Below are 26869 nucleotides of genomic sequence, written 5' to 3'. Positions count from 1 at the left end.
CCGGCAGGGAGCAGAGAGGCCGCGGGTTCGAGTCCCGCGGGGGTCAGGTGCGTTGTGGCCTCGCAGAAAATCGGGAAATTTTGGAACTAAAGTTTGGCGTGGAAAACCGACACTGATTTATCACCGCGCCGCTCGCATGGGGAGTGTCTGTCTTCGTGTCGCCCACACCGAGCTGCTTGCTGTTGTGGATGATATACAGCTTGTTATACAAGTGTGTTTTTTCATTCCAAAACCCCTTTCCAAAAAGCCTCCTATGCATGCTGATGTTATATTTGCCCAATTATCCCATCATAAAAAAAAACCCAAGCGAAAATAAATGTAGCAGCAACTTTAATTGTGAAAAATGTGTATTTTATGATTGGCTTTTTGCAAGTATGAAAATAAAGATGGTATTATGCTAGAAAGTTGTGCTATATTAATTTTCTTAACTAGTGTATTAAATATAGTTTTAGGTTATAACAGAATGTTAAAATAGAAACGATGCTGTGCAAGACATTTGTTTAAGAAAGGACTGGCACCAGACAGCAGCCACAGGACACCTAAATCTTTCAGAGAAAGAGAATTTATTGCTCCATTATCAGAATAAACAAATTTCTTCCCACCTTGCTCAGCCCTGAAGATGCTGTCAGGATGCAGAGGAAGAAGCTGACAGTGACCAGACAGAATCCTGTGTTTGAATGGAATTTATGCATCATGTGTGAGGTGTATGAATATGCAACAGGCTGTTGTTTTTAAGGGTTGATCCTCTGTTAACAGGGTTCCTTTTTTTGGGCTTATTTTGCCCAGAAAGATGTACCTGGACTTTCTGTACCTCTTTGTTTGTATTGTCTCATATTGTCCTAATCTCAACTGTTCCAATTTTTATTACTCTAATTATATTTCTATTTTTATAACCATTTTATTACGATTAAATTTTAAAAATCTTAAAAACAAGTGAGTGGTGTTTTCCACAGACATTTTCCACCATCCCAGGCTGCTCCCAGCCCCAGTGTCCAACCCGGCCCTGGGCACTGCCAGGGATCCAGAGGCATGGTGGCTTCAATTTCTGCCCTGCCCCGAGCAGATTTGCACATGGCCAAGTCCTGTAGCAGGAACAAGCTTGTATTTCTAATTTCTGAAAGCTGCTTCAGTCCACGCTGCCAAGCTGCATCCATCCAAATCATGAATGTTCCCTTCCCTTTTGGGAATGGCTCTGGAGAGGCAGTAATTAGATATAAACACATCATTTTTAACACAGCCTGTGCTCGTGGCTTAAGTGGGAAATACATATTTTGTGTGTTTGTGTGGGGCTGGTTTTACATTCAATATGTAAATATGTTCAATGCATTAACTAATAGAAATTTTTTAGGCACTATAAAAATCCAGCCCCAAGCAAAGAAAATCCCAAACAAAACCATAAACCCCATCAGCACTTTGAGGAGAAATCATTACTGTTATAAAAGGCAGCTCTTGAAAATGCAGTTCCAATGTTGGAATGCAGTTGTCATTTGGTGATTTCAAAACCATTTTCTCTTTGTGAAAATGCTTTGCTTTACAAAGGTAGGAATACTAGGAATACTCAAAAGCTGAACAGGAAGACAGTTGGTGAAGATGACATAAAAATACCATGACAAACTGGCATTTATTGGACAAAAATTCATTAAAATGTCAAGATCTGGGAAGGAGGTGGTTTGCCATGGAGCTGCTGTGGGGTTTGCTCTTTCTTTTTAAAGTACACCAGAACTTTGGGGCACTTTTGTTAAGACAGTTTTTCTTTGTTTTACCACATGCTTCAAAATTACTGCTGTGTTTTTTTTTTGTGTTTGTTTGTTTTTGTTTTGTTTTTGTTTTTGGTTTTTTTTTTTGGTTGGTTGTTTTGGTTTGGTCTCTTTTGGTTTGAATATTGGCCTAGTCAAGCTTCTCATTTATAAAACACCTTTAACTGTTTCATTACTTCTAAATTTTAATTACTGATCAATATTGATTACCGTTGCAATTTTTGTTTGTTTGTTTGTTTGTTTTTTAAATCAAATATGTCATTTTTTAACCCCAGATTGCAGCTAAACGCCACCCAGCTTCTCCCTCATTCCTCTCCCTCTCCAGGAAGGGAATTGTACCAAAAATGGGTTCAGATAAGAACAGTTCAATAGCTGAAATAAATTAAAAGTTAAAACCACATGCCTGATTTGAGACAACAAACAAGAATAAATTCAATATTGAGGCTAATGAGTGAGAGGTGTGCAAGCAGAGGGTGTCCCTGGAGGGAGAGGGGGCTGCAGGAGGATGACCACTGGTGTCCAACCCAAACCATCCTGTGTCTCTGTGACCTGCAGAGAGTCTCAGACTCCTTCCTTTCTGCAGCCCTCCCCTCCTGGGCTCAGCCCTCAGGGCGCTGAGGGCAGCTGTGGACAGTGCTGCCAGATAAGCGCTTCTAAAATTAAATGTCTCGGGTGGCCAGGCAGACAAATCCACCCAAAATCCCACCACTTATCCTGGAACTCCCAGGATAATCTGATCCCTGGGGCCTGGCGTCCCGTGGTGCTGCACAGCCAGGGACAGCTGGGCTGTGACACACACTGGGATTTTTGTGGGGTGTTTTTTTTTTTTGGGGTGATTTCCCCCCCTGACCCTTCCCTGAAGGTGAAGGAAGGCCTGGAGTCTGCATGGGGATTCCTCAGGGGTGGGATCCTGTGGGGGTGTGGGACCCAAAAAGGAATCCCAGACTGTTTTGGGTTGGATGGAACCCTAAATCCCATCCTTCTCCACCCCAGCCATGGCAGGGACACCTTCCAGGCTGCTCCAGCCCCAGTGTCCAGCCTGGCACTGAGCACTGCCAGGGATCCAGGGGCAGCCCCAGCTGGCCTGCCCACCCTGCCAGGAAAGAGTTATAAAATGATAAATTTCTGCATCCCATCCCAGAAGGATGCTCTTTGGGCTGGTTAGTTTCCCAGAGGGTGGTTGGTGTTGGAACTGAGACAAGATTTTTGTGTATTTTAAGGCCAGTTTTCAATCCTTGCTTACGTTGCGTTGTCAGTGAATCAGAGCAGTAATGATATATTATATTTAAAAGGTGATGTGCTCACGACTGATACCTGAGAAGTGGCTGACACCTCACTCTCTGATTAATTTAGGGAGCTTTGTGGTGACCTGAAATGCCACTGGGAGGTAACTGCAAACAGCTGGAAATTATCTGTGCTGCGTGTGCCCGAGGAGACGCAGCCACGGGGACAAATTACCCATCTCTGTGCCAGGCAAACCCAGCCTGGGCACAGCTCCTGCAGCCCAGCTGTCACCCCGGGGTCTCCATGGGTGTCCCTCTGGGCACTCTGTGTGACAGGGGGTGGCTGGACAGCGGTGACACACCGGGGGTGGCCAGGCTGCCACCTCTAACCCGCCACTCTCTGACTGCTGCACAGCCCCGACAGAGCTCTGGGCCTTTGCCCTGACTGGGACTGAATAAAATTACATTTCCTGTGAGGTAGATTAAAAAAAACAAAAACAAAAACAAAAAACAAAACAAAACAAAACAAAAAAAAAAAACCCACAAAAAACCAAAAAAGCATTGTTTAAAGTACAATAAAAGCTGCAGGCTGCAAACGACAGGGGCAGAGGGAACGGCCTCAGGCTGGGCCAGGGCAGGCTCAGGGTGGGCACAGCAGGAATTTCCCCATGGAAAGGGGGCTCAGGAACTGCCCTGGCACTGCCCAGGGGGGTCTGGAGTGCCCATCCCTGGAGGTGTCACCTGGAGGTGGCACTCAGAGCCCTGGGCTGGGGACAAGGTGGGGATTAGGCACAGCTGGGATTCCATGGGATTCTCCTGGGATCCTGGGATTCTGCTGACTTCCCACTGACTTTGCCCTGCAGGTGATTCATTTGTGGCTACAAAAATTTCAAGGGTGAAGCTTTTTCTGGCTGATTTCAACATAAACCAGACAAAAGTGCAACAGTAATTCAAAAAAAGGAGTCACAAGAGCTCCCCTAACTCCCTAACCTTGTCAGGACTGCTGCACACAAGGCTCCATTCAGAATTTCTTACAAACCCCAGAGATGCTGGTTTTGTCATCATTCTTCACCAGAATGAGGATCTCATTTCTTTTCAGGTACCAAGTGTATTTGTTTATGCTTGAACCTCACAAAAAAGCAACATTTTAAAAATATGTTGATTTGTTGTTACTATCAGCAAGAGTCATGGGGCAAGGAAAGGCTTTTACTCTTGCTCTTTTCTTCACCAATATTCCAGCTGATTGCTGAATACTGATTTATTATCAGTACCCCTAGCATTAATATACAGTGAGAGAGTCAGGATATTTTCACTGATTTGTTCTGGTTTAACCTACGCTGGCAGTTTGGTGTTAGGAGTTTTCTGGGTTGTCTGCAACCCCCCCCCCATTTTTTCTGAGCAAATTTGCAGCATTTTTTCTGAGTTGAAATGGTGGTCCAAGAAAGCAGGTATTATAAATTAATAAATGGAAACACAGGGGGTGGAAATGCAGCTAAAGGTGCATTCAGTTGTCACAGAGCATCATCTGGGGTTCAGCCTGTGCTGACTTTACCTGTGGCCTGCCTTGTATTGTTTATGCTACTTTCTTTACTTTCTCTGCCCTGAAATGACACTTTTTTTCTTCTTCTTTTGTCCCCTACTGGTTTATATTTCAGAGTTTTTATTTCTTAGCTTTTATTCAGAGTTTTTATTTCTTAGCTTTTACTCCCAGGTAGATGAGGAGTGCTTGGGAAATAGATCCAATCTCAAGGCACCACCAGAAAGACTCTCTGTGCTTTTTACTCCATTTTTTAGGAAAATGGAGTAAAAGGAATGCTGAGGCATTGGGCAATGACATTAGTGACCTCACAGTGTTTAGAAAAGTGTGTGACACTTCTGCCCCCCCTTCCCTGGGCTGCTTAAATTTTTAAACTGAGCCCTGTGTTCGTTGTGGTGTAATTGCTCTAACTTTAGCATCATGCATTGCTGGTGCTTCTCAGAAAATTTAGGGGTTATCCTCAAGTGGTTTTTGCTTAATCCTACATTCCCTCATCTAATTTTTCAATCTGGGATTGTCACATAAGCATCTTTACTCCTCCTTAAATTGGATAGAAGCCGCTCAACTGAGGACAAGCTGTTGGGGGATTTCTCAGACGAGCAGATACCCTCTGCATCCCAGAAGGAGAAATGAATTAAGATGGCAAATCCTTTTTAATGATTACAATGCTAAAGCCCCAATCATTCTCTAACATGTGGAATGCCGCAGGCAGGAGCTCCTAATCAGCCAGGTGGAGCTTCCCTGGTGGTGCCATCAGCAGGTAGCAGGGCAGGACTGGGTGTGTTGTGCCTGCAGGTTGGTGTATGGCTGTGTCCTGCCTGACATTCCAGGGTTTTGGAGCTAGGTGACCTCTAAGGTCCCTTCCAGCCCAAGCCACTCTATGACTCTGTGATTCTTAGGGGTACCACAAATCTCTTGAGGGTGGCCCAGAACCAACCCCCTGTACTCACAGTCATGTGAACTGAAACACCAAACTGTGATTCTGTGGCATTGCACAGCTGTGAAATGGCCTAGAGCCACAGGGCAGGGCTTGCTGGGATCTTGGGAATTGGGAATTGTTCCCTGGCAGGGTGGGAAGGGGCTGGGATGGAATTTCCAGAGCAGCTGGGGCTGCCCCTGGATCCCTGGCAGTGCCCAAGGCCAGGCTGGACACTGGGGCTGGCACAGGGGAAGGTGTCCCTGCCATGGCTGGGGTGGCACTGGATGATTTTTAAGATCCCTCCCAACCCAAACCACTCAGTAATTTTAGGATTCAAAGCACCAAAACAATTGGTCCAGAAAGCTGGACACACACAAACTGAATTAGTGCTGAAGAAAGGAAACTGCTTCCAAATATTTGGCTCCAAAGCTTGCAGTGTCTTACTTTCACATCAGTTAAGTCAAGATATTTAACATACATGTATCTATCTCATCTCATCTCATCTCTATAATATGTAGATGACATAAGATATTATAAAGACTTCAGAATTCACACAATTCTTTCTGTGAACAGAAGGAGAAATTCCAGAGCTGCTCGTACACATCACCGTGACCTCCCTTTAAGGTTAGGGTTAGTACAGGTGAGAGGTGAACCTCGGTGTGATTTTAGAGCCCATCTGATCCTGTTCCTTTCCCCTGTAGCAAGCAGCTCCCATCCGGGTACAATTCCCCAGATCATTGCTTCGGGAGATCCCTGGGAGGAGCAGGAGCCACACGGAGGGCGGTGATAGTGGGGCTGGAGCAGGGATGGGTATGGGATGGGACAGGGATGGAGCGGGGATGGAGCTGGGGGTGGAGTGGGGATGGAGAGGGGATGGAGCCAGGAATGGAGAGGGGATGGAGGAAAAATGGAGTGGAGATGGAGATGGGATGGAGCTAGGATGGAGAGGAAATGGGCTGGAGATGGAGCAGGGATGGAGCTGGGGATGGAGTGGGGATAGAGCAAGGATCAGTGGGGATGGAGCAGGACTGAAGCCGAGGATGGAGCCGGGAAGGAGTGGGGATGGAGAGGGGATGGATTTGGGATGAAGCCGGGGATGGAGTGGGGATGGAGAGGGGATGGAATGGGAATAGAGCCGGCAATGGAGCCTGGGATGGAGCTGGGGATGGAGCGGGACATGGAGAGGGGATGGAGTGAGGATCAGCGGGGATGGATCGAGGATGGATCCGGGATGGAGCAGAGATGGAGCCAGGATGAAGCAGGGATGGAGCTGGGGATGGAGCCGGAGATGAAGCAGGGATGGATTAGGGATGGAGCGGGGGATGGAACCAGGGATGGAGCCAGGGATGGGGCAGGGATGTCCCCAGGATGGAGTGGGGATGGAGCAGGGATGGAGCCGAGATGACGCAGGGATGGAGCGGGGATTGAACCGATGATGGAGCCGGGGATGGAGTGGGAATGGAGAGGGGATGGAGCCAGGGATGGAGCAGGGACGGAGTCGAGATGAGGCAGGGATGGAGCGGGGATGGAGCCGGGGATGGAGCGGAGGAGATGAGGCAGGGATGGAGTCAGGGATGGAGCTGGGGGATGGAGCCGGGATGGGGCGGGGATGGAGCCGGGAATGGGCGGTGATGGAGTCGGGATGGAGCCGGGATGGAGCCGGGGATGGAGCCGAGATGAGGCAGGGATGGAGCGGGGATTGAACCAATGATGGAGCCAGGGATGGAGTGGGAATGGAGAGGGGATGGAGCGGGGATGGAGAGGAGATGGAGCCAGGGATGGAGCAGGGATGGAGCTGGGGATGAGGCAGGGGATGGAGCTGGGGATGGAGGCAGGAATGGAGCGGGGATGGAGCAGGGATGAGGCAGGGATGGAGCAGGGACGGAGTCGAGATGCGGCAGGGATGGAGCAGGGATGGAACAGGGATGGAGCCGGGATGAGGCAGGGATGGAGCGGGGATGGATTTGGGATGGGGCAGGGATGGAGCTGGGGATGGAGCAGGGATGGAGCAGAGATGGAGCTGAAGATGGAGCCGGGGATGGTGCCGGGGATGGAGCGGGGATGGAGCAGGGATGGAGCGGGGATGAGGCAGGGATGGAGCAGGGATGGAGCGGGGATGGAGCAGGGATGGGGCAGGGGTGGAGCGGGGATGAGGCAGGGATGGAGCGGGGATGGAGCGGGGATGGAGCCGGGATGAGGCAGGGATGGAGCAGGGATGGAGCGGGGATGGAGCGGGGATGAGGCAGGGATGGAGCGGGGATGGAGCCGAGATGAGGCAGGGATGGAACGGGGATTGAACCGATGATGGAGCCGGGGATGGAGTGGGAATGGAGAGGGGATGGAGCGGGGATGGAGAGGAGATGGAGCCAGGGATGGAGCAGGGATGGAGCTGGGGATGGAGCCGGGGATGAGGCAGGGGATGGAGCTGGGGATGGAGGCAGGAATGGAGCTGGGGATGGAGCAGGGATGGAGAGGGGATGGAGCAGAGATGGAGCTGAAGATGGAGCCGGGGATGGTGCCGGGGATGGAGCGGGGATGGAGGTGGGGATAGATCGGGGATGAGGCAGGGATGGAGCGGGGATGAGGCAGGGATGGAGCCGCGGCTCCGCCCGCCGCCGCCGCCCCCGCTGCTGTCCCGCCCCCGGAGCCCGGAGCGCGCCGATGTGCCGGGCGTGGAGGGGCTGCTCGCCTTCCCATGGACGGGAATTCTGCCCTGCGGCTGCTGCTGCTGCTGTCCTGCGCCGGGCTCGGCGGCTCCCGGGAGAAAAGCCCCGCCGGGAACAGGTCGGTACCCGGGCGCACCGCGCTGTCACCGCTGCCGTCCGTGCCGCGTTTCCTTTCCAGCTTTGAGAACACCCCGGGCTAATGCAGAAATTAATTATTTTGAAGCAGGCGGTGCGTTAGAGAGGTAACTTTGCAGCAATTTTGTGGCCGTTGTTTAAAATCCGGTGTTTTCCGTGCAAACCGCCCTAATTTTGATTTTGTTTCATTGACTCTCACACTGATTTTTCCCCGGTCCCTGGGAAAAGGGAGTTATAAATAGCATAACAGCAAGGGTGTGAAAACTGCTCCAAGAAACTCAGGCACGAAAATATTCTGCTTGTGTGGAGCATTTGAAGCGTGAATTCAATATTGCAAGTGAGTATGAAACTTAAAAAAAAAATTACTGGAGATTTGGGTTTATTATTAGTCGTGCTGTTTCACTCTCTAATGGAACACAGTGAGCCCAGATCATAGCAGGGGGAAGAGGGGACTTTGTAGAGCCAAGCAAAAAAAAAAGTGAAGAGAAAAAAAGAGAAAGTGAAAACAGCCTGAGTGGAATGATGCCCAAAGTCACCAAAACCAGACACAAAACCACAGAACAAACATGCTGAGGAAGGTCGCAGCTGTCAGTGAAATCTGTGCATTCGAGGCAAGAAGGACACGTGGTGATTTGCCTAAGCTTGTATTAAGAGATCTGGTAGCCAGTTACTGATAAATACTACAATATGTTTTCATTAAATAGCTTACTTGCTGCTCTCCTCTGCCAGCTCTCGGATTTCTTACTGCTCTTCTTAGGATAATTTCACTTTGTCTTTCAAACAGACCAAAAATCTGACAGATAACAAGCAGTGGAGCATTACCTGAGCTTTACTGCAATAAATATTAACAGAAGAAGTCATGGTCTTGATGCCAGTGAATCAAATGGGGATTTTGCCTCATTGGGAGTGGGATTGTGCCTGCACACTGTTAATTTGCTAAAAGTTTTTTTATGAGCTCAGTTCCTCTTTTTGTGTTAAAAATGGAAGCTTGAGTATCATCTTGCTCTGATCCAGACCCTGTTGGACATCCATTAATTGCAATCAATTGCAATTATTTATTAATTTGCAATTAATTAATTACAAATCAGCCCCAGTAACCAGTGCTTTGTGAAGTATTTATGTAAATCTGTCTCCCTGTGTCAAATCACACATTAAAAAACCAGAAGACTTGTGGGGTTTGTAGATATTTCTCACTGATAGAACTTACACAGAGGCATTTAAAAGTCAGTGATGTTTTTTGTCAGGATGTTTCTTAGAAGGAACCAGCTCTTTCCTTGAATCTGGCATCTGCAAACTTACACATTTATAGCTTTAATAACTTAATAACTGGAATTCTTTATGTTGAATGTCCCCAGGACTACAAGCAGTGCATTGGCCTCAGGTGCTCCTCACCTTTCACAATTTTATTTGAGAGGTCACACGTTATTTCCATAAATTACCTGCAACCAGTTCAGCAGCCAGTGAGGAATTCTGCAGCTGGAGATTATCAGTCGTAGGGAGATGACCCTGAAGTAATGGAAAACCAGAAATACTGTTTCTGTAGATGTAGAGTGCATTTTCCCTTCTGGTGCAGCTCATCAGAGCAGTGATATGAAGAGCAGAAGTGTGGACAAGGCATGAAAACTGCCTGTGGCCTCCCCACTCAACCCCTGCTGAGTGCCAGGATTATTCCTGTGGTTATTTGAGTGGGGAAAATGCTGTTCACATGGAAGGCCTCAGGAGCTGGAGTGTTTATCAACTTCTGCAGACAAACAAGCCAGGCTTGGTTGTCTTATGCAGGTGGATAATGTCATCTGATAAGAGGAAATTTACACTTCTTTATGCTTATAATCCCATTTAATTGGGTTTTGCATGGTGATTAGTCATTCCAGTGCTTTCTATTAGGGCTAATCCAATTTCATGTGGGTTCCTGACATGCTTGGTGTGGTAAATTCAACATACAATATATGTGCATGTGGGAGAGCTGTTTACCAATGGGTAGGGGATAATGTGGCTCATCAAACCTACTCCACTTGTGATCAAATGAATTCGAAATTTCAGACTAAGAGAGGCTGATAAAAGGGTCTCTGACTCAAAGTGCTGGAAATTATTTGCTGTGGAGAATGCTCAAGTGCTGGCTACTTTCTTTTCTCTTATACATGTCATTACCATTTTTATAATCAAAAGGGAACACATATTTTTTTAGCATGTAGCTATTTTCCCCTTTCTCACTTTCAATACTTTTACTTCCACATACAAACATTTTGTTTCCTCCAGCTGAGGACAACAGGGCTCTGCTGCCTGTGGATTCCCCAGCTGGCCTTTCTGGGTAGAAAAACTGCTGTTTTGGCAGCAGGGTGGCCGTGGCATGGACCACACCCCGGTGACACCTCGGGGCTGGGTGTCAGAGGCAGGTGACAGAGCTGAAAACATCAAATCTGCCCCAAAACCAGAAAACCACAGCCTGGCTGTGCCACGGGGTGATGGATTCCCCTTCCTGCTGGCACTGCTGGCCTTCTGCAGGGCGAGAGCAGGCAGCCAGCACTGCTAATTAACGGGGTAATTAATTAGCAGGAGGGCCTGGCTGGAGGCAGCTCCCTCCGGGCTGGGGCTCCCGGGTGCCCCTCTGCTCTGCATTCCTGATGGAATGATGAATATTTCAGCAGCTGTGCACGCTCATCTCTGTCTGAGTGTCTTCGTGCTGAAAGCAGAGATGTGACATCTCTCCAGAGTGGCTGTGCCTGCGCGGGGTGTGGAGGAGCCAGGATTCATTTTTCTCAATGGACAGCCACAAAAAAACCAGAATTAACCTTTCCTCTGGCACAAACAGCATGGAAACCTGTCAGGGAATGGGAGGAATTCCACAGTTTTACACCATTCTTCTTCCAGCCCCAATGTTTTAGTGCAGGTACCACAGCGTGGTGATTTCCAAGCTGGAGTAAATGGCTATGAGTGCTCAATTATGCATATATGCATACAGTGTTTAATTATGCATATGGAGAGGAGCTAACAGTAAAACTAAGCATAACCATAACAGATATACATATATATATGCAATATATATATATTTGTTATATATATAATATATATAACAGATATATATATTGCATATATATATATCTATATTGCATATATATCTATATATCTATATATCTATATCTGCAACTAAGTACAGTTAAAGTCAGTGTAACTAAATAATGGACATTAACACCATTTTGGCATGCCTTGATTTTGTTGGTACCACCATGAAAAAAAATGTCCCCCCAAATTACCTTTTCCAGCCTGAAGGCATGATCTGTCATGAGGAAAAGCTGGAAAAGATGAAAAAAGCCACACCAAGTTACAAGACCAGTGTTCCCAACTGTAAAACAGTCAGAGAGAGGGTTTTGCTTAAGCAAGGAAACAAGTTGTGGTCCATTGTAACCACATCTTTTGTCACCTGCGTGTCAAAATCTGAATATTTCCACCCACCTCTGGTTGCTGTTGGCATGAGCAGCCTCAAGCCCCCTGAAGTCCCCAGGTTACACTAACCCTGGCACCCAAAAAGCACTGGGAGAAAGGGGAACCACTCTGAAAATGCTTTTTGAAGCCGCTGGGGTTTCAGAGCAGCAGCTGAGGACAAAGTTGGCCTCTCCATATGTAAATAACATAAAATTATAATAAATAAAAATTATTATGTAAAAAACCCTGCCAGATAAATGCTGAACAGAGTTGAACTTTTCTGAATGCAAGATCTTTATAAAAGTTCTTTCAGCCTGGGCAGCAGGCAGGATGGGCTCTAGGCTGCCCTTGAGGATGCTGTGATGGAAATTAGGTTGGGATCACTCCTTCCTTGTGTGCCACTGGGTCACACAGATCCCCCTGCCCAGAACCCACCTTCACTGTGATATTTTATGAAAATCCTAGGATTTTCCTCCTGGGAAGCTGAGCAGCCTCAGAAAAGAAATGTGAACAGTAACTGTGATGTAAACAATAACAATAAATAAAACAATGGCTGTGGAATGTGGTCTGGAGGTTGTTCACCACCAGGTGCATCTGGGATTGGTCTCATGTGAATTGTTTTTACTTGATCACCAGTCATGGTCCAGCTGTGTCAAGGCTCTGAGCAGTCAGGAGTTTTTATTTTTCATTCATTTCCTACCCTTCTGATGTATTCCTTTCTCTCTATGCTTTTCACTATAGCTTTTAAAATATAACATAACACAATATAACAAACACAATATAACTAACACAATATAACTCAATATAACACAATATAACACAACATAACACAACATAACATAACATAACATAACATAACATAACATAACATAACATAACATAACATAACATAACATAACATAACATAACAAACATAACATAACATAACATAACATAACATAACATAACATAACATAACATATAATATATCAGCCTTCTGAGAAATATGGAGTCAGATTAATCTCTTCCCTTGTCCTAGGACCCACAAACACATTGACACTCACCAGGGGAAGTGTCCAAGCACTCCCCAGCAGAGCCAAGCCCTGACTTTGCAATTCCAGCAACCCATGGTGAAATTTGCACATAAACACTGAAAATTGCTCTAATTCCTAATATTTATATGCCAATCTTGATGTAAATATATCCACACACATTTTTTTTTTCTGCTGGGGAGGTTTGGAAAGCTGGTAATAAATGGGGCAAGGGAGGCAGATGGAAGTGCATTTCCCTGTGCAGTGGAGGGCAGGGTGTGCAGGTGGGCTGGTGCTCAGCTGGGAATTCTGATGGAAGCCTTGGGAAGGGCACAGAGGCCATCACAGGAGCAAATCCATGCCCTGAAGGGGGATGCAGTCCCAAGGAAGCTGCTGTAATGTGGAAAATCATGGACTCAGGGGCAGGATTCTGCTCCTGAAAACCAGAAACCATGTGGTTTATTGGTTTTTGCTCTTCAGGTGTTTGTGAATCCACTGGGCCTCAGTCTCCAGCTCAGGAAAGCTGGCTGTGCTGACACCAGCTGAAGAGTTATGCCTAAAGAAAACCAAATGCTGAAAAATCCACGAGCCTCGTAGTCGTCACTTGAGATGTGCTTCAGCTGAGCCCAGCCCTGCAGTGCCACCCATGGGATTTGTTATTGCCTGGAGCCATCCAGGAGCTGTCTCCACGTGGTGTAAATCTGTGCCCAAGGCATGCCAAGCCCCTGCTTCTGCTCCAAATCCAACATATTTCTTCTGATCCTCCCCGAGGAGTGAGGGTGGCCCTGAGCTCTCCTTGGTTCCCCTGCCTGTGCACTGGAACTGGCTCTGATCCCAGCCCAAAAGTGACATCCCATGGGATGGGACAGCGTGGTGGGGACATGGGAGTGCCTGTCAGGGCTGAATGATCTCTGAAAACGAGACATTTTGAGCCAGGCTATGGCAGCTTTGGGATAGTTTGCCCTGTTCCTGTGGCATTCACCAGCCAAGGACCCTGAGCTGCCTTTGGAATGTTTTGTGGAGTGAAGCAGCAGCAGGAGCTCTCCCCACTGAACTTGCTGCAGACTTTGAATTCAGACGCTGCACAATAAATATTTTTCTCCTCTCTCCTAGTTCACATGAATTTTCAGATCAAGATTCTCTCCAGAGAACTGGTAAGGCTTTCAGGGGGCTGAATCCCTGGATGCTGGTGCTGTTAGTGTAGAAGATTTAATTCCCAGATGTTGGAGACTCTTCTGTCATATGTTTTGTTAAAGCATAACCGTCTTTAAAAATACCCTTTAAAGGACTTTCCTGTTAAAATGATAATTTACTCCAAGATGCAGTGAGAACGTGGAAGGAAAAAGCCTGCACCTTTTTCTAAACCAAATGAAAACCGAGTTAAGTGCTTGAAGGATGGAACTGTGAGAGTGCCCATGGAATGATCTGTGCTTGTGAAATTTCACCCTCCTGGCAAGGAGGAGTTGGGATGTCAGGACATTTGTCACAGCTTCCTGTCTCTGGCAGTGCAGGGAGAAAGTTCCCAGCACAGTTGTCACAATTTTGCCAGGCAATTCAGCACATACCCTTTGATGAATTTGCTGCATGAATAAAAAAGCAGCTTTTAATGTGTTTGAGATGAATAAATACAGATATAGACTGAATCCTGTAATTTTGGGGCACTGGAGTTCCTCCCAGTGAGGGTGTCAAGGTGTCCAATGAGAACAAGAGGAACTGTGGTGAACAAGAAAGGCAAATTAGAAAATACAGGTAGTGAAGGCAGTATTTGCTGCAAGTCAAGTATTTTCCAAGGCAAAAGCAGTAATTCTGACATACACATTTTGTGCAGAGATAATTATTGATTACAGAGGAAAGTGCACAAATTTATAGATGTGTGTTTTTATAAATGTGTGTTTTTATAAATGTGTGTTTTTATAAATTGGTGTTTGAAATATGCTAATAATGAAATAACACTCCTCCTTCTGCAGGCCAGCACTACAGTGGTGGTGTGAAGCCAAAGTTTAATGCCAACCAAGAGGCAATTGCACAGGTAATTCCTGGAGGGCTGGGTCTGTGAACTCCTGTCACAGCACGTTTAGGTCTTTCAATTCAATTACATTGCTGAATTAAATTGTATTTGTACAAATTTAAATTAAATTGTATTTACTTTGTTTAGAAACAGTCAACAAAACCATGTAAAACATTGTGGTGCAGTTCTGCCCCACCACTTGTACAAATATTCTCAGTTTTTCTGAGGGCTGCAGTGACACCTCAGGTGCTGCTGCTGGTGCTGGCTGGCCATGGGTTTGGGACAAAATCCTGATATCTATGTTCTGTGCAATGGGATTTCACAAGATTTCTTGTTCTCATATCAGCTGGTCCTGAAGGAACAGCTGAAGCACAACTTCAGATTTTTAGTGGGAACTTTTTATCTGTGACCAGGCTGTAGGTCTTGTCAAAAACTGAGCATAAAAGGCTTTCTTACCAAAAGTGATGCATTCCAGTGTCAGTAACATGTTGAATAAATCTCTCTCACATGGACTTCTGAGGAGACAGCCCTGTCATTTTTAAAAATACACTCCTAGCCACTCAGCACATTTCCTGACCATGATCTTGCCTTGCTTTCAGCTTGTTGCTGTCAGTGCTTATTAATTTTAATCCTAAAACATCCTTGTGCCATATGTGAGGTCCAGTATCAAAAGGGATCTTTCAGGGTCTGAGCTGAGAGTTATGATTTGCTGATCTAAACAGCACAGCACACACACAAAAAATATCTCTCTTTAAGCCAAGACCAAGCCTTGGGTCTTAACTGTGTCCCTTCTGCAGCCTGGTAAGATGCTGTTTATGACTGGGGCTCAGGAAATCTTTCCTGTTTTAATGTGAGCTTGCAATCATGACATGGTAAAAACAGTCATGCAGGTGTTGTGTGTGCTGTCCTGTTTGGGTAGGACAGAGGAGGTGACTGGAAATCTGAGTGTGAAATTTGAGAATGACAGCTAAATTCTTTACCTCTTCGTGAGCCCTAAGTCAAATTGTCTTGCTTGGCAGCAAATTGTCTTTTTGTAAATGGAAATTTGGCTATGAAATTAGGCTTACAAGGGATGGCAGTTCTCTGATGTGTGCAGAGGACAGGAAGATGCAATCCCTGGTTTTAGTCCTGCAGCTGATTTTGTGAAAGCAGGGATCCCTACTTGATCCATCCCATTCTGCAGCAGCTATTTCCCTGATTAAAGCTATGGTGAGCCCAGCTGGCTGCAGGTAGGTGTAAAAACTCAGATATTTCTCTCACTGGACAGCTGCCCAGTGTTCTTCCAGCATGGTGGGCTGTGTCCTTGGCACAACCTGAGCCTTTTCCAGTGGGCTGAAGAAATTTTTACAGGTGCTCCAGAGAGTCTTCAGATGAGAGGGAAACCTTCTGTGCTGGGGCTGGGTGCTCTGTGAGGTGCCATCCCTGTGGTGGGAAGGGGATACAGCCAGGAATCCCTCTGCTTCCTCACCATGGGGCTGGCTTGTGATTTCTGGTAATTCCAAAACCACATTGTGGAAAACGCCAGTCACTTGTTTTGACATTTTAAAAAGTTTAATAGTAATAAAATGGTTATAAAAATAGTAATACAATTAAAGTAATAAAATTTGAACATTTGAGATGAGGACAATATGAGACAATAAAAACAAAGACTTATGGGCAGTCTGGGTACCTCTTTCTGGGCAAAATAACCCTGAAAAAGGACCCCCGTTGACAGAGGATTAACCCTTAAAAACAACAGCCTGTTGCATATTCATACACCTCACACATGATGCATAAATCCATTCAAACACAGGATTCTGTCTGGTCACTGTCAACTTCTTCCTCTCAATCCTCATGCCGTCTTCCAGTCTGAGTGAGGTGGGAAGAAGTTAGTTTTCTGCTGATAAGGGAGCAATGAATTCCCTTTCTCTGAAAGATTTAGGTGTCCTGTGGCTGCTATCTGGTGTGATTCCTTTCTTAAAAAAAATCCTACATAGCATAGTTTCTATTTTAACATTATGTTATAACCTAAATCTATATTTAACACACTATTTAAGAAAATGAATATAGCATAACTTTCTAATAATACAATATGCATTTTAATACTGGCAAAAAGCCAGTGACAAAATACACATTTTTCATGCACATCTTCTGGCAGAAATCTCTTGTGTGGTCCCTCAGGTGGTCAGCTACAACCTGAGCAGGGCAGGACAGTGGGAAGGAGCACCCTGGAGCCACCCTGGGCTCCCCCAGGGCCACTTCAGCCCCCTGAATGTCACCGTCAATGGCACCCCCTGCATCCTGTTCTGGGCCAGGAGGATCCTGATCAGGTTTGAGAACCACACCCAGCTGGATTTGACGGAGAGGACGTTTGGAGCCCGCGCCACCGTGGATGTTGGGGACTCAAACTGCAGCGAGGACAGCGCCATGTAAGGGGAATCCTGCTCTGCTGGGGGAGCTGGGCCCACACAAACACTCTGGGAGCTGTATAAGGGAGTGCAGCCTCAAGGCTTTACCTGTTACAGTTTTCAAATCCTTCACTGCTTTAAGGTATAACTCTATCTCCATATAGAGTGTTAGTTAGTGCCTTCACATTTGGGTCACACAACACAATCCCTCTGGGCCTGTGGTCCAAGGATACCCTACAGCCTCAGGCCCTGAAAGTATAAACAACAGTGAATTGAGGGGAGCAAACTGGGAGGAAATGACTTCATTACCCGAAGCTGGAATTGGAGGATTAACCCCTGAAATGTAAATGGATCAAACTTATAATTGTGTGGAAAACTCGTGACCATTGTCCATTTTGGGTGCAGCCTCTGGGAGGCTTCTCACAGCCCGAGCTGCACCTTTTGAAGGCCATTAATAAATTCCCACTTTATTATATTAATTTTGTCCATCTCCTGTTCCAGGCAGCCACTCCAAAGCATCAGGAGAGCAGCCCTTGCAGAGGCCCAGGATTTCCTGACAATGTCCTGCCAGTGTGGGCAGCAGGGGTTGTGTACTTTAAGCCTGGCGTGGACATTCACATTCAGGGGCTGCAGTGGTGCAGCCCCTCCTGGGGCAGCCAGCTGTGCTCTCAGTGCCCTTGGGGCTGTTGTTCTGTTTCACCTCCAGCTGTTTTACACAGCTGCTTGTGGGGTTGGAGAGGGGATCCTGTGCTGAATGGGGGGCTCAGGTGCTGTGCATGACTAATTTTCCCTTCATGGGGTGTGTGCCAGTGATGAGCTTTTGGGGCTACCTAAAAACAGAGGCCAGACAAAATTAAGAAAACAAAAAGCAGTTATATTTATTGAAGGGCCTTCAGGTACATTTTGGGTAGACAAAGCCCCCCAGGGCCTACACCCAAAATGAACAACAGGTCATGGACTTTCACACTTTTATAAGTTTGGTCCGTTTGCATATTAGGGGTTAACGTTCCAATTACAACTTCAGCTAATGACGTCATTTACCCCAGTTTGCTCCCCCAACTCACTTTTGTTTCCATTTCTGGGCCCTGGGGCAGTGAGGTGTCCCTGACTGCCAGGCCTGGAGAGGAATTGTTGTGTCTGCCCAGAACGGGACAGCAGCAGCTGACACTGAATGTGGAGTTTGGAGTTATGCACTAAAGAACTGCAGGATCACAAATACATGAAAAATATAAAGACTAAAATCCCAAGGCATCTCCAGCAGTGCTGCACAGGGTGCAGGTCTGTGTTTGGATGGTCACTTCAAATCCCAGGCTGTGATCCTTGAGGTGCTGCAGACAAGGAGTGGGTTTATCACAGGTTTGCACGTGGCATAAAAGCGTCTGAAAACCTGAGTTCTGCACTCCAGCCTGGCATTAATTTCTTCAGTATCCATCAGATTTGCTTTGTGTTTCTCACACTGAGTGAAAAGCATTCAACAAAATTTTGCTTTTGATGCTTTTCATCCTGAGTGAGAGCTAAACATGAGCACCACTGCATTCAAAATCCTCCAAACTGGCTGTTCTAGCCAGGCAGGTGGTATTTTTCGTTTCCTTCTGCCATGTGCCTGATTGCTTCTCTCCCCCTCTGCAGTGTGCTGGCCTCGTGGCTCACACCAGATTCCACTCTGGGAGGCCTAAAAATCCTAACTGAACATCAGCACTGATTCTCCCCCAAAAAGGGAGTTTAAATCTCTAATGACACACAGAGCAATAAAAATAACATGGCCAAACCCAGCGGTTTCACTTACCTCCTACACAACATTTCACCTGCACATCTAAATTTTTCAATGAAAAGCCGGTGTTACCTCTTTGTGATTGTAGAGCACAAGGTGCACAGACATTTTGGTGAGGTTACCAGACAGCTAAAAGTGAAATTGAAAAAGAACCCAGTGCCACAATATTCAACAAGGCAGGTTGAATATTGCATCATCAGCAAGTGAATTTATCCAGCAGTCTTTTGACAGGGAGAGGTAGAGAACGGAATGAACTTATATTAAAGATAAAAAAGTGATAACAAACATTCCTCCCTCTCTTCTGACCTACACTTTGAAAATAATCTGATTATGAAGTATTTTAACCTAATAGAAAATAAACTAAGGCAAAATTAAGGGTTTCAAAACACAGAGAGTAGTATCAGATATGATAATCCAAGCTGCATTTTTGTTTTATTTTTACTTGAATGGCATATTTGCCTCTGTCTAATCCTCAACTATTTCTGACTTCCCATTGTAATACAGCAAGGGATGGTCTGGATTCAGTCTTAGGGGACCAGTGTTACCCAAGAAGTCTAGATCACCTATGAAATTGTGGGGTTAGCTGTTTTTTACTTTGGTTGGATTTTTGTTTGTTTAAAAAATGTTGCTGTTGGTTTTCTGTTTTGCTTTTGTTTTCTCCAGTAATCCTCACCTTTAATTTTGAAGGCCTTTCAGACCCTGCATGCTTCCATGGTGTTTTCTTTTTGTCTTTCTTGAAAAATGAGAATGTCCATGCAGGTTTGAAGAGGCAAAATATTGCTTGTAAGTGAGAAGAATATATTCAGCCTAATCATCTATTGCATTAATTAACCTCAATCAAGACGTGAATGAGTATATTTCACTGGAGGAAGATTTAATCCTTTCAGGTTTTTCCCCACTGACTTCAAGGATAGACTGAGCAAAAAATTCCCTGTATGACTGACCCTAATCTTTTTTCGTGCTTTTATGTCTGGAGATTTCTGAATTTTTTTTCCTAGCCTGATGTAATTTGCTTTTTGACCTAGGCTTTCCCTGAAGTTTGGTGACATTGACAATCTCAAGGGACTTGTTATCAGGTAAGTTTATATAATAACATCCTTACTAGATAATAACATAATGTAAATGCAGTGTTATGCAGCTGTGTGGGGAATGAAAGAGAATTTGTTTAAGCAAAAATAATGTGAGAGAAACTCCTGTACAGCTGAAACACCTGCATTCAGCACGTCTGTCACCTGACTTGTTTTATGAAGACATTTTTTCCTCCTACATTGAATTTTCTACTCTTGGAGAAGTTTGGGTCATGTCTTTTGTGTGGAATTGTCCCATGTCTGAGATTTTAGCTAAACTTTAATAATTCAGTATGGTCTGGGCATCAGACTGTGACCTACTTTATGTTGGTGATAGAAGAGAACAGCATTTCTTGAAAAGTGACTTTCTATTCACCGGGTGGAGGTACAATACCAGTGTTGAATTAATATTTTTCCAAGTAATTAGGCAAAATCCCCTCATACTCTTCTTGTTTTGTGGGAGAAACCAAACTGCTCCAGCTGCCATGGGGAGCAACCTCAAGCCACAGGATATTTGGGGCTGGAAGGGATGTCTGGAGATGATCTGGTCAATGCCCCTGCCCGGGCATGATTCCCTGGAGCAGTGGCACAGAATCTGGGGCTGGGATGTCTCCAGACGGGGACACTCCAGGCCCTCCCTGGGCAGCTGTTCCAGGGCTTTGTGGAAAGCTGTCCCTCCCTTTCCAGACTCCAAGGAAGGAGCCAGATCTCACATAATTCTGATACAAACTGCCCACGCCAGCGAGCCTCGCGGAGTCGCTCAACGCGCGAATTTACCACTTGCAATCCTCCCACTGACTTCCTTCCTCCTCTCTGCTCCTTCCCAGGCTCTTGTTGACCACCAGCTACTACCAGCTGTCCGTGCAGAGCTGGTTCAGCCTGCACAGGCTGCAGCTGCTCTACAACCACTCGGTGCAGGCGACGTTCAACGCCACGGGGATCCACGCGCCTGCCGCCCTCTCCTTCCACTGCCAGCACGTCAGCAGCCTGCACAGATACCACGCTCTGCTGGTGCCCAGCTCTGAGAACGACCTCTCCCACCTCTGGGAGGTCACCTTCGTCGACTTCCAGGTGATGCCATGGGTTTCAGACAGATGGATGCCGTGGATAGGTTGAGGGGAGGTTTCGCCCTTCCAAGGAAAGGGTAAAACCTTCCACGCACAGTTTGCACTTGTGCCTCACCTGTGATGTTTTTTTGGGCTACCTAAAAACACAGACCAGACCAAGTTAAGAAAATAACAAGTGGTTATATTTATTGAAGGGCCTTCAGGTAAATTTCGGGCAGACAAAGCCTCCCCCAAGGCCTACACCCAAAATGAACAGCGGGTCGCAAGTTATATATACTTTTATAAATGTGGTCCATTTGCATATCACGAGTTAATCTAACAATTACAGTTTCAGGTAATGGAGTAATTTATCCCCAGTTTTCTCCCTCCCAACTCACTTTTGTTTCCATTTCTGGGCCCTGGGGCAGTGAGCTGTCCTTGATTTCCAGGCCTGGAGAGGAATTGTTGTGTCTGCCCAGGATGGGACAGCAGCAGCTGACACTGAATGTGGAGTTTAGAGTTATTCACTAAAGAACTGCAGGATTACAAATACATAAAAGCTAAAATCCCAAGGCATCACATGGAGCACAAAATAGAAACTAAGACTTTTCCTGTCCAAGGAAATTAAAGGCTGCTTTTTGTGGTCTTTCTGCTTGTGTTCCCTCTAGTGATGAGTGAATTTGATTTGTTGTCATTACATCGTTTTGAGCTGAGCTCTCACTCAACACCAATAATAGCACCACCCACTCAGGCATGGGATTCATCTCACTTCACTTTTGATGCCTAGGAATTTTAACCTTGTACCCTCATTACAGTCACCCCAGCCTGCCTCTAAAGCCACTGGATAATTCCCCTGACCCATCTTAAGCCCTTATTTTAGGATGAGATTAATAATCTTCTGAAAGTGTCAATTCTTCTGTGTTTGGCAATGAGGGAGCTTAAGATGGCAGGACCAGAGTGCTTTGCATTTAGATACCTGAGTCAGGGGGCATGAGGAGCTGAAGAAGGAATGGAAAAACCTTTTCTCACTGTGTGAAAATTGTCCATGGACTGATTTAGTGGAGCTGACAGTCAATTCCCTGCATGCCAAAGTGCTAAAATCCATATTAGAACTGAAACTATGAATAAAACCTGTTGATATTTTCCATAGCTGGGTGCAGCTTCCTGTAGTTTGGCTGGTTTGCTGCCACCCGTGTGGAACTGGTGAGAAAAATCTTGTCCTAGGGCAGGCACTTGAGAATGTTTCCTGGTTTTTCGTGTTGGAGTTTGTGAAGCAAAAACTCTGGGGACTCTCAGCAAGTGATGCTGGAGATGCACAGTTAACATGAAAGGCACCATTCCTGCAATTAAATATTGCTGAGCCACCAAGAGTGAACGTGGAAGGGTCTGTTTGAAACTCAGCTGCAAATCCTTTGGGCAGCAGAGCAGAGTGGAGGGGATTAGAAGAGTTGGCAGCTTCAGAAGACTGACCTGGATCAACTCTGGGCATTAGCTCCAGCTCTCAGTGGCAGACACAAATTTGTGCAGGTGTTAAATCAGAAATTCTTACTGCCACCAGGAGTAGTGAAACACAAATTAATGAAGCAGAACCTTATTTAACACGGTCCCTCTTGTTCTCTCTGTAGATTCAAGGTTTTAACATCCAAGAAGGACATTTTGCCTACGCCAGAGACTGTGCATCCTTCCTCTCCCCAGCAATCCTGATGGGGCTGGTGATGTCCCTGATTCTGCTGCTGGTCCTGGCCTATGCCCTGCACATGCTCCTCCACCTGAAATCCCTGGACAGGCACTACGAGTGCAAAGCTTCTCCTGCCTACTTTGCACAGATGAGGGACAGTGACATGGGGGATGAGAAGGAGCCACTGAGAAACAGTGGAAATGAGTGCTACGAGCTCAGGAGCCAGCAGTTTGGTAACATCTACATTTAGCAGCCTGTGTCTCAGTGAAACGAGGTGTTTTCTTCTGCTGGCACTGCTGTATGTAGTGTGTGCAGATTTTTTTGCCAGCTGATGAAAGGAAAAGTAGGTAACAGATTGTTTAGCCAGTTATTCACTGATAACCATCTCAAAGATGCCTTGGGAAAGAAGGTGAGATAAAAAAATTCCATTGTGAATTAGAGATATTCGTGTTGTGGGACTTTATTCCTGTAGCAAAAAGCCAAAATAGAGGCATAGCTCCTCATCCGGCTCACCAAGTCTTGAAGAGAGGATCTGTAATGGACACTTTGAAATTAAATAAAGGTTAAAAAAAAAAACCAAACCAAACTCTTTGCTTATTCTTTCAGAAGGCAAGATTTCCCCTCATTTTATATTTGCTCCGTGTCCTGACAAAACAGCACCAGTTTCTTTCTCAGGATGTGTTTTCCTTCTATTTCCCAAGTCACACCCCCTCCTTTTTGTCCCCATAAACTCCTTTTCCTGCTCTGGAATCCTCAGGGCCACTTAAGGTGTGTTTTTATCCACTGCACAGATGAAATAGTGGCTGCAGGACAGCAGCACCCTGGTGCTTTCCTGTGTCTAAGCTGGGGGTTTATCCTGAGGATCTGATGGGAAAACACCAGACATCTGCTGACAAAGGCTTACCCCATGGCTCAGCTCCGTGCCAGGAGATGGATTATCAGCATTATATCCTGTAATTCCAGGTAAATTTATTTTCTGCCAAATCCCATCAGTCTCCCTCGGGATTTTCTACCTGAATGGAGAATGCCAGATGGAAAAAAAAAAATTTAAAAAAAAAAAATATATATGTATCTAAACATAAAGGTGGAAGCTGCCAGCAGTGAAAAGGACACTGTGCTATGATTTTCCCTGCTGCTTCTGAGAATTTAGGATACTGCCATCCCACACTCATCCTTTCTTCTGATGGGGGCAAAGTTTGGGAACTCCAAGTTAGCCATAATTTGGCCCTGATTTCCAGCACGTAAGAACACAGCAATGTTCTCAGCACTGTAGTGCTTTTATGTTACAAATTATGGGAGCCACAGCATGATGGAAAATCAATCAAAACCAGATTTGCAAGCAAATGGCTTTTTAAATTTTAGATCTCAGAGTTAATTGGTTGTTTGAAGCCTTTGCAGATGGTGCTGCAGAGGAGTTTAAACACCTTGAGAGGTGTTCACATGTATCCTGTTTATTAGTACAGGTGACACACTGACCAGATGTGGAGTCCTCAGAGGTTAGTTCACCTAGGAAGGCACTTCAGAGGGGAAAAAAATTTATCTTTGACACATAACCAGGTGTAAAAGACAAGCTTTTGAGGACTTGCCAGGGCTGCCTGTGGCCAGCTGCTGCCAAACTTTTATCTTTTCCATGAAGGGGGCAAGAAAAAGCTTGAATGTCTGAGTGGGGCTGGCAGGAGAAGGTGAGAATTAAACCCTGGCCAGGCTGGTCCCCTGTCCTGCCCACAGAGCTGGGCACAGCTCAGGGTGCCAGGGCCAAACAGGAGATGTTCCTTGTGCTCTGTGGAGCTGGGCTGAGGAAATAAAACCTGGCACTGCTCAGAGGCAGCCTGAGAAATTTACTGCAAGTCCTTGGTGTGAGATCCTCACCTGGCTGAGCCGCCCTTCCCAAATCCAGGTTTTTGAGGCACAGGGGAGCCTCTTCCTCCCACAGAGGTAATTTCTCCCCCTGATGGAGCTGCCAGGATAGTTCTGACCTGATAATTCATTTCCTTGCATGGTTTAAGTGGGCAAGTCAACACCTTTGCAGTGAGAGGCTGTACAAGATGAGATTGGGAATGAGGGAATTTCCCTCCGGTCCTGTCCCTCACTCCTCATCCTCTTTTCCAGCCCAGCTGTGTTCCCTTTGCTTTTCCTTGTTTTTCAGGATGGATATCTGCTGGCTTAGTGCTGGAGATGCTCAGCACTGCAAACCTCCAGCGTGTGCCAGGCCAGATTTTTTGGTGCAGATTTTCAAGGGCTGTGTGTGTGCCCCTCCCAGCCCCTCCTGAGCCAGAGACAATATTTAGTGCCTGATAACTTAAAAGGAAAACTTTGGAAGGAAAGGAGAATGCAGAAAAAAAAGAGAAAAAAAAAGAAGATTTTTTTTTTCCAGTTTATCAGCTTTTTCTAAACCATGGCATGACTGGGATGTCCTGGGGAAAGGAGTACACACAGTATTTATCTCTGCTGTGATTTTCTGTGTTACTGTTCTGCCTGGCAGTGGCAGGTAATTCCCTCTGCCAGGTAGCCCCTGTGCCATCACAGCTCCACTCAAATGACACAAGGATTTACAAAGGATAAATACACTAATTGAATTAGACAGGAAATATACTGTTGGTCACAGGACAGGAAGGATGAGATACATATTTGTAAAGAGTTAATGATGCTTTGGTGGAAAATGCACCAGAGGGGGGGAAAAAAAAAATCATCTTAATTGCAGTTTCTGTTTCCTGGTGTCATGTATAAAAGCAAGCACCCATGGCTGAAAAACACAAAAATGTGTATTCTTCCGTTCCCAGTAACCATGAGCCAAATAATCCTTCACAAATGCACACTTGGGAAAAACAGAGACATTCTACTGCCTTGGAACTGAAGCAGGACAATTCAAGTTAAAATAATTTGTGTATTTGCTGCAGAAATAAGATGCAGTAGCACTAGCAGACTGGCTTGTAAAATACAAGCTTTTTTCCACATGCATAATTCTGCATGAGAACACCTCAGGCTTTCCAAGGTGTATGTGTTCACTCACACAGAAACCTTACAGCATCCTTTCAGAACCAATTCAGTGCTCCAAATTTAGGGTGCCATCCACTCCCACTCAGAGCTGAAAGGAAAAGTCTCAATTCCTTTAACTCAAACAGGATAAATGTCACAGGCTGTGGTAACCCTGAATTGAACAAATGAAAACATTTTTTTTCCCCCTGCATTTCATCTGCAGTAGTTAAAATGTTGTGTAATTGCCCCTCACCCCAATATCTGGCAATTTCACATCAGCAGGAAACTGGATTTTCCGACAGCACATTAAGCACTGTTGCTTGCACTGAAGAGGTGGAGTTTTGGCTTAGCATTATTTAAAAATGCACAAGGAATAATCAGAGCCATTGTCACTGTAAAAAGGCAGGGAGACAAACCATGAGCCCAGCAGCTGGCAAGTTACACTGAGTTACAGGGAGCCAGAAGAAATGGATTTATTTCTTTCCTTCAAGGTTTTTAAACGGTGGCATTTCACTCTCATCCCTTGAAACACTGATTTTTGCCACAGCAGCTTTGGTGTTTCTGCTATTTTCCTCTTAAATCGAGGATTTCCAAGAAGCTTTGTGCAGCCTCTCATTTCAGAGACTTTCCTCAGGAGCTCAGAGATAATTTTCAGGGTGGGTCTGTCCTGCACCATTACTGAACAACTCCTGAGGTGTTCTCCCCCTCAAAAAGCCTTTTGACATGGCATTTAACTGGGGTGTGACAGGCCTGAAATCTGATTTTATGGTTCCCAGGTCACCCCTTAATTTGTTCACTGTAACAATACAATAAATCAATAAAAAATGTGATGTTTTAGGGCCAAACCTGTACAAAATCAGAATGCTCAATTTTTTATATACATATTTTTCCACTTCCACAAAACTGATAACTTATAAATCAGATTTGGCAGCTTGTTTCTCCTGAAGTCAGCAGTGTACATTTGCTCATGACACACATTATGTTTGAAGCCTAGCAAAGAGTTTCAGTCCCTGAAAATTTTGGAACAGCCCTCCTGAACATTGTGTGAGTGCTTTTTCTGGGTGAGTTTTTTTGGCTCAGGTACATCAGCATGCTCTGTGTTGGCTGCCTAAATACCTGAATTGGTTGTTGCAACAGTTGCCTGTTTGTTGGTAACTGCTTGGGAATATGAAGGAATTTTCACTTGGGATGGAAGCTGGAAAAGGAGGATTTCCAGTTAAATGAAGCAACACTTTTTGTTTGGCCTCATGATGTCCCTTACACCATTGT

At 45.6% G+C, this 26869-nt stretch overlaps 1 protein-coding gene across 1 annotated transcript; it reads left to right on the top strand.

The window, feature by feature from the left end:
* Window positions 1-8060: 8060 nt before the first annotated feature.
* On the top strand, window positions 8061-23203 carry LOC135290254 (V-type proton ATPase subunit S1-like protein). The gene is made up of 7 exons (XM_064404155.1): window positions 8061-8220; window positions 13781-13821; window positions 14635-14696; window positions 16836-17083; window positions 19859-19909; window positions 20728-20971; window positions 22572-23203. The coding sequence occupies exons 1-7, from the start codon at window positions 8132-8134 to the stop codon at window positions 22872-22874; spliced, it is 1038 nt and encodes a 345-aa protein (XP_064260225.1). The 5' UTR covers window positions 8061-8131; the 3' UTR covers window positions 22875-23203.
* Window positions 23204-26869: the final 3666 nt, after the last annotated feature.

The sequence above is a fragment of the Passer domesticus genome, chromosome Z (genome assembly GCF_036417665.1).
Source record: "Passer domesticus isolate bPasDom1 chromosome Z, bPasDom1.hap1, whole genome shotgun sequence".
NCBI lineage: Eukaryota > Metazoa > Chordata > Aves > Passeriformes > Passeridae > Passer > Passer domesticus.
Note: the sequence above shows the minus strand (reverse complement) of the source record. Positions and strands in the feature narration are given on the sequence as shown.

What these genes read in the sequence shown, in the direction of transcription:
- LOC135290254 (XM_064404155.1), top strand. Translation starts at nt 8,132, where the DNA reads ATGGACGGGAATTCTGCCCTGCGGCTGCTGCTGCTGCTGTCCTGCGCC. An exon ending in ACCAAGAGGCAATTGCACAG is followed by an intron (nt 14,697 to 16,835) that starts GTAATTCCTGGA and finishes GTGGTCCCTCAG; the next exon opens with GTGGTCAGCTACAACCTGAG. An exon ending in TGCAGCGAGGACAGCGCCAT is followed by an intron (nt 17,084 to 19,858) that starts GTAAGGGGAATC and finishes TTTTTGACCTAG; the next exon opens with GCTTTCCCTGAAGTTTGGTG.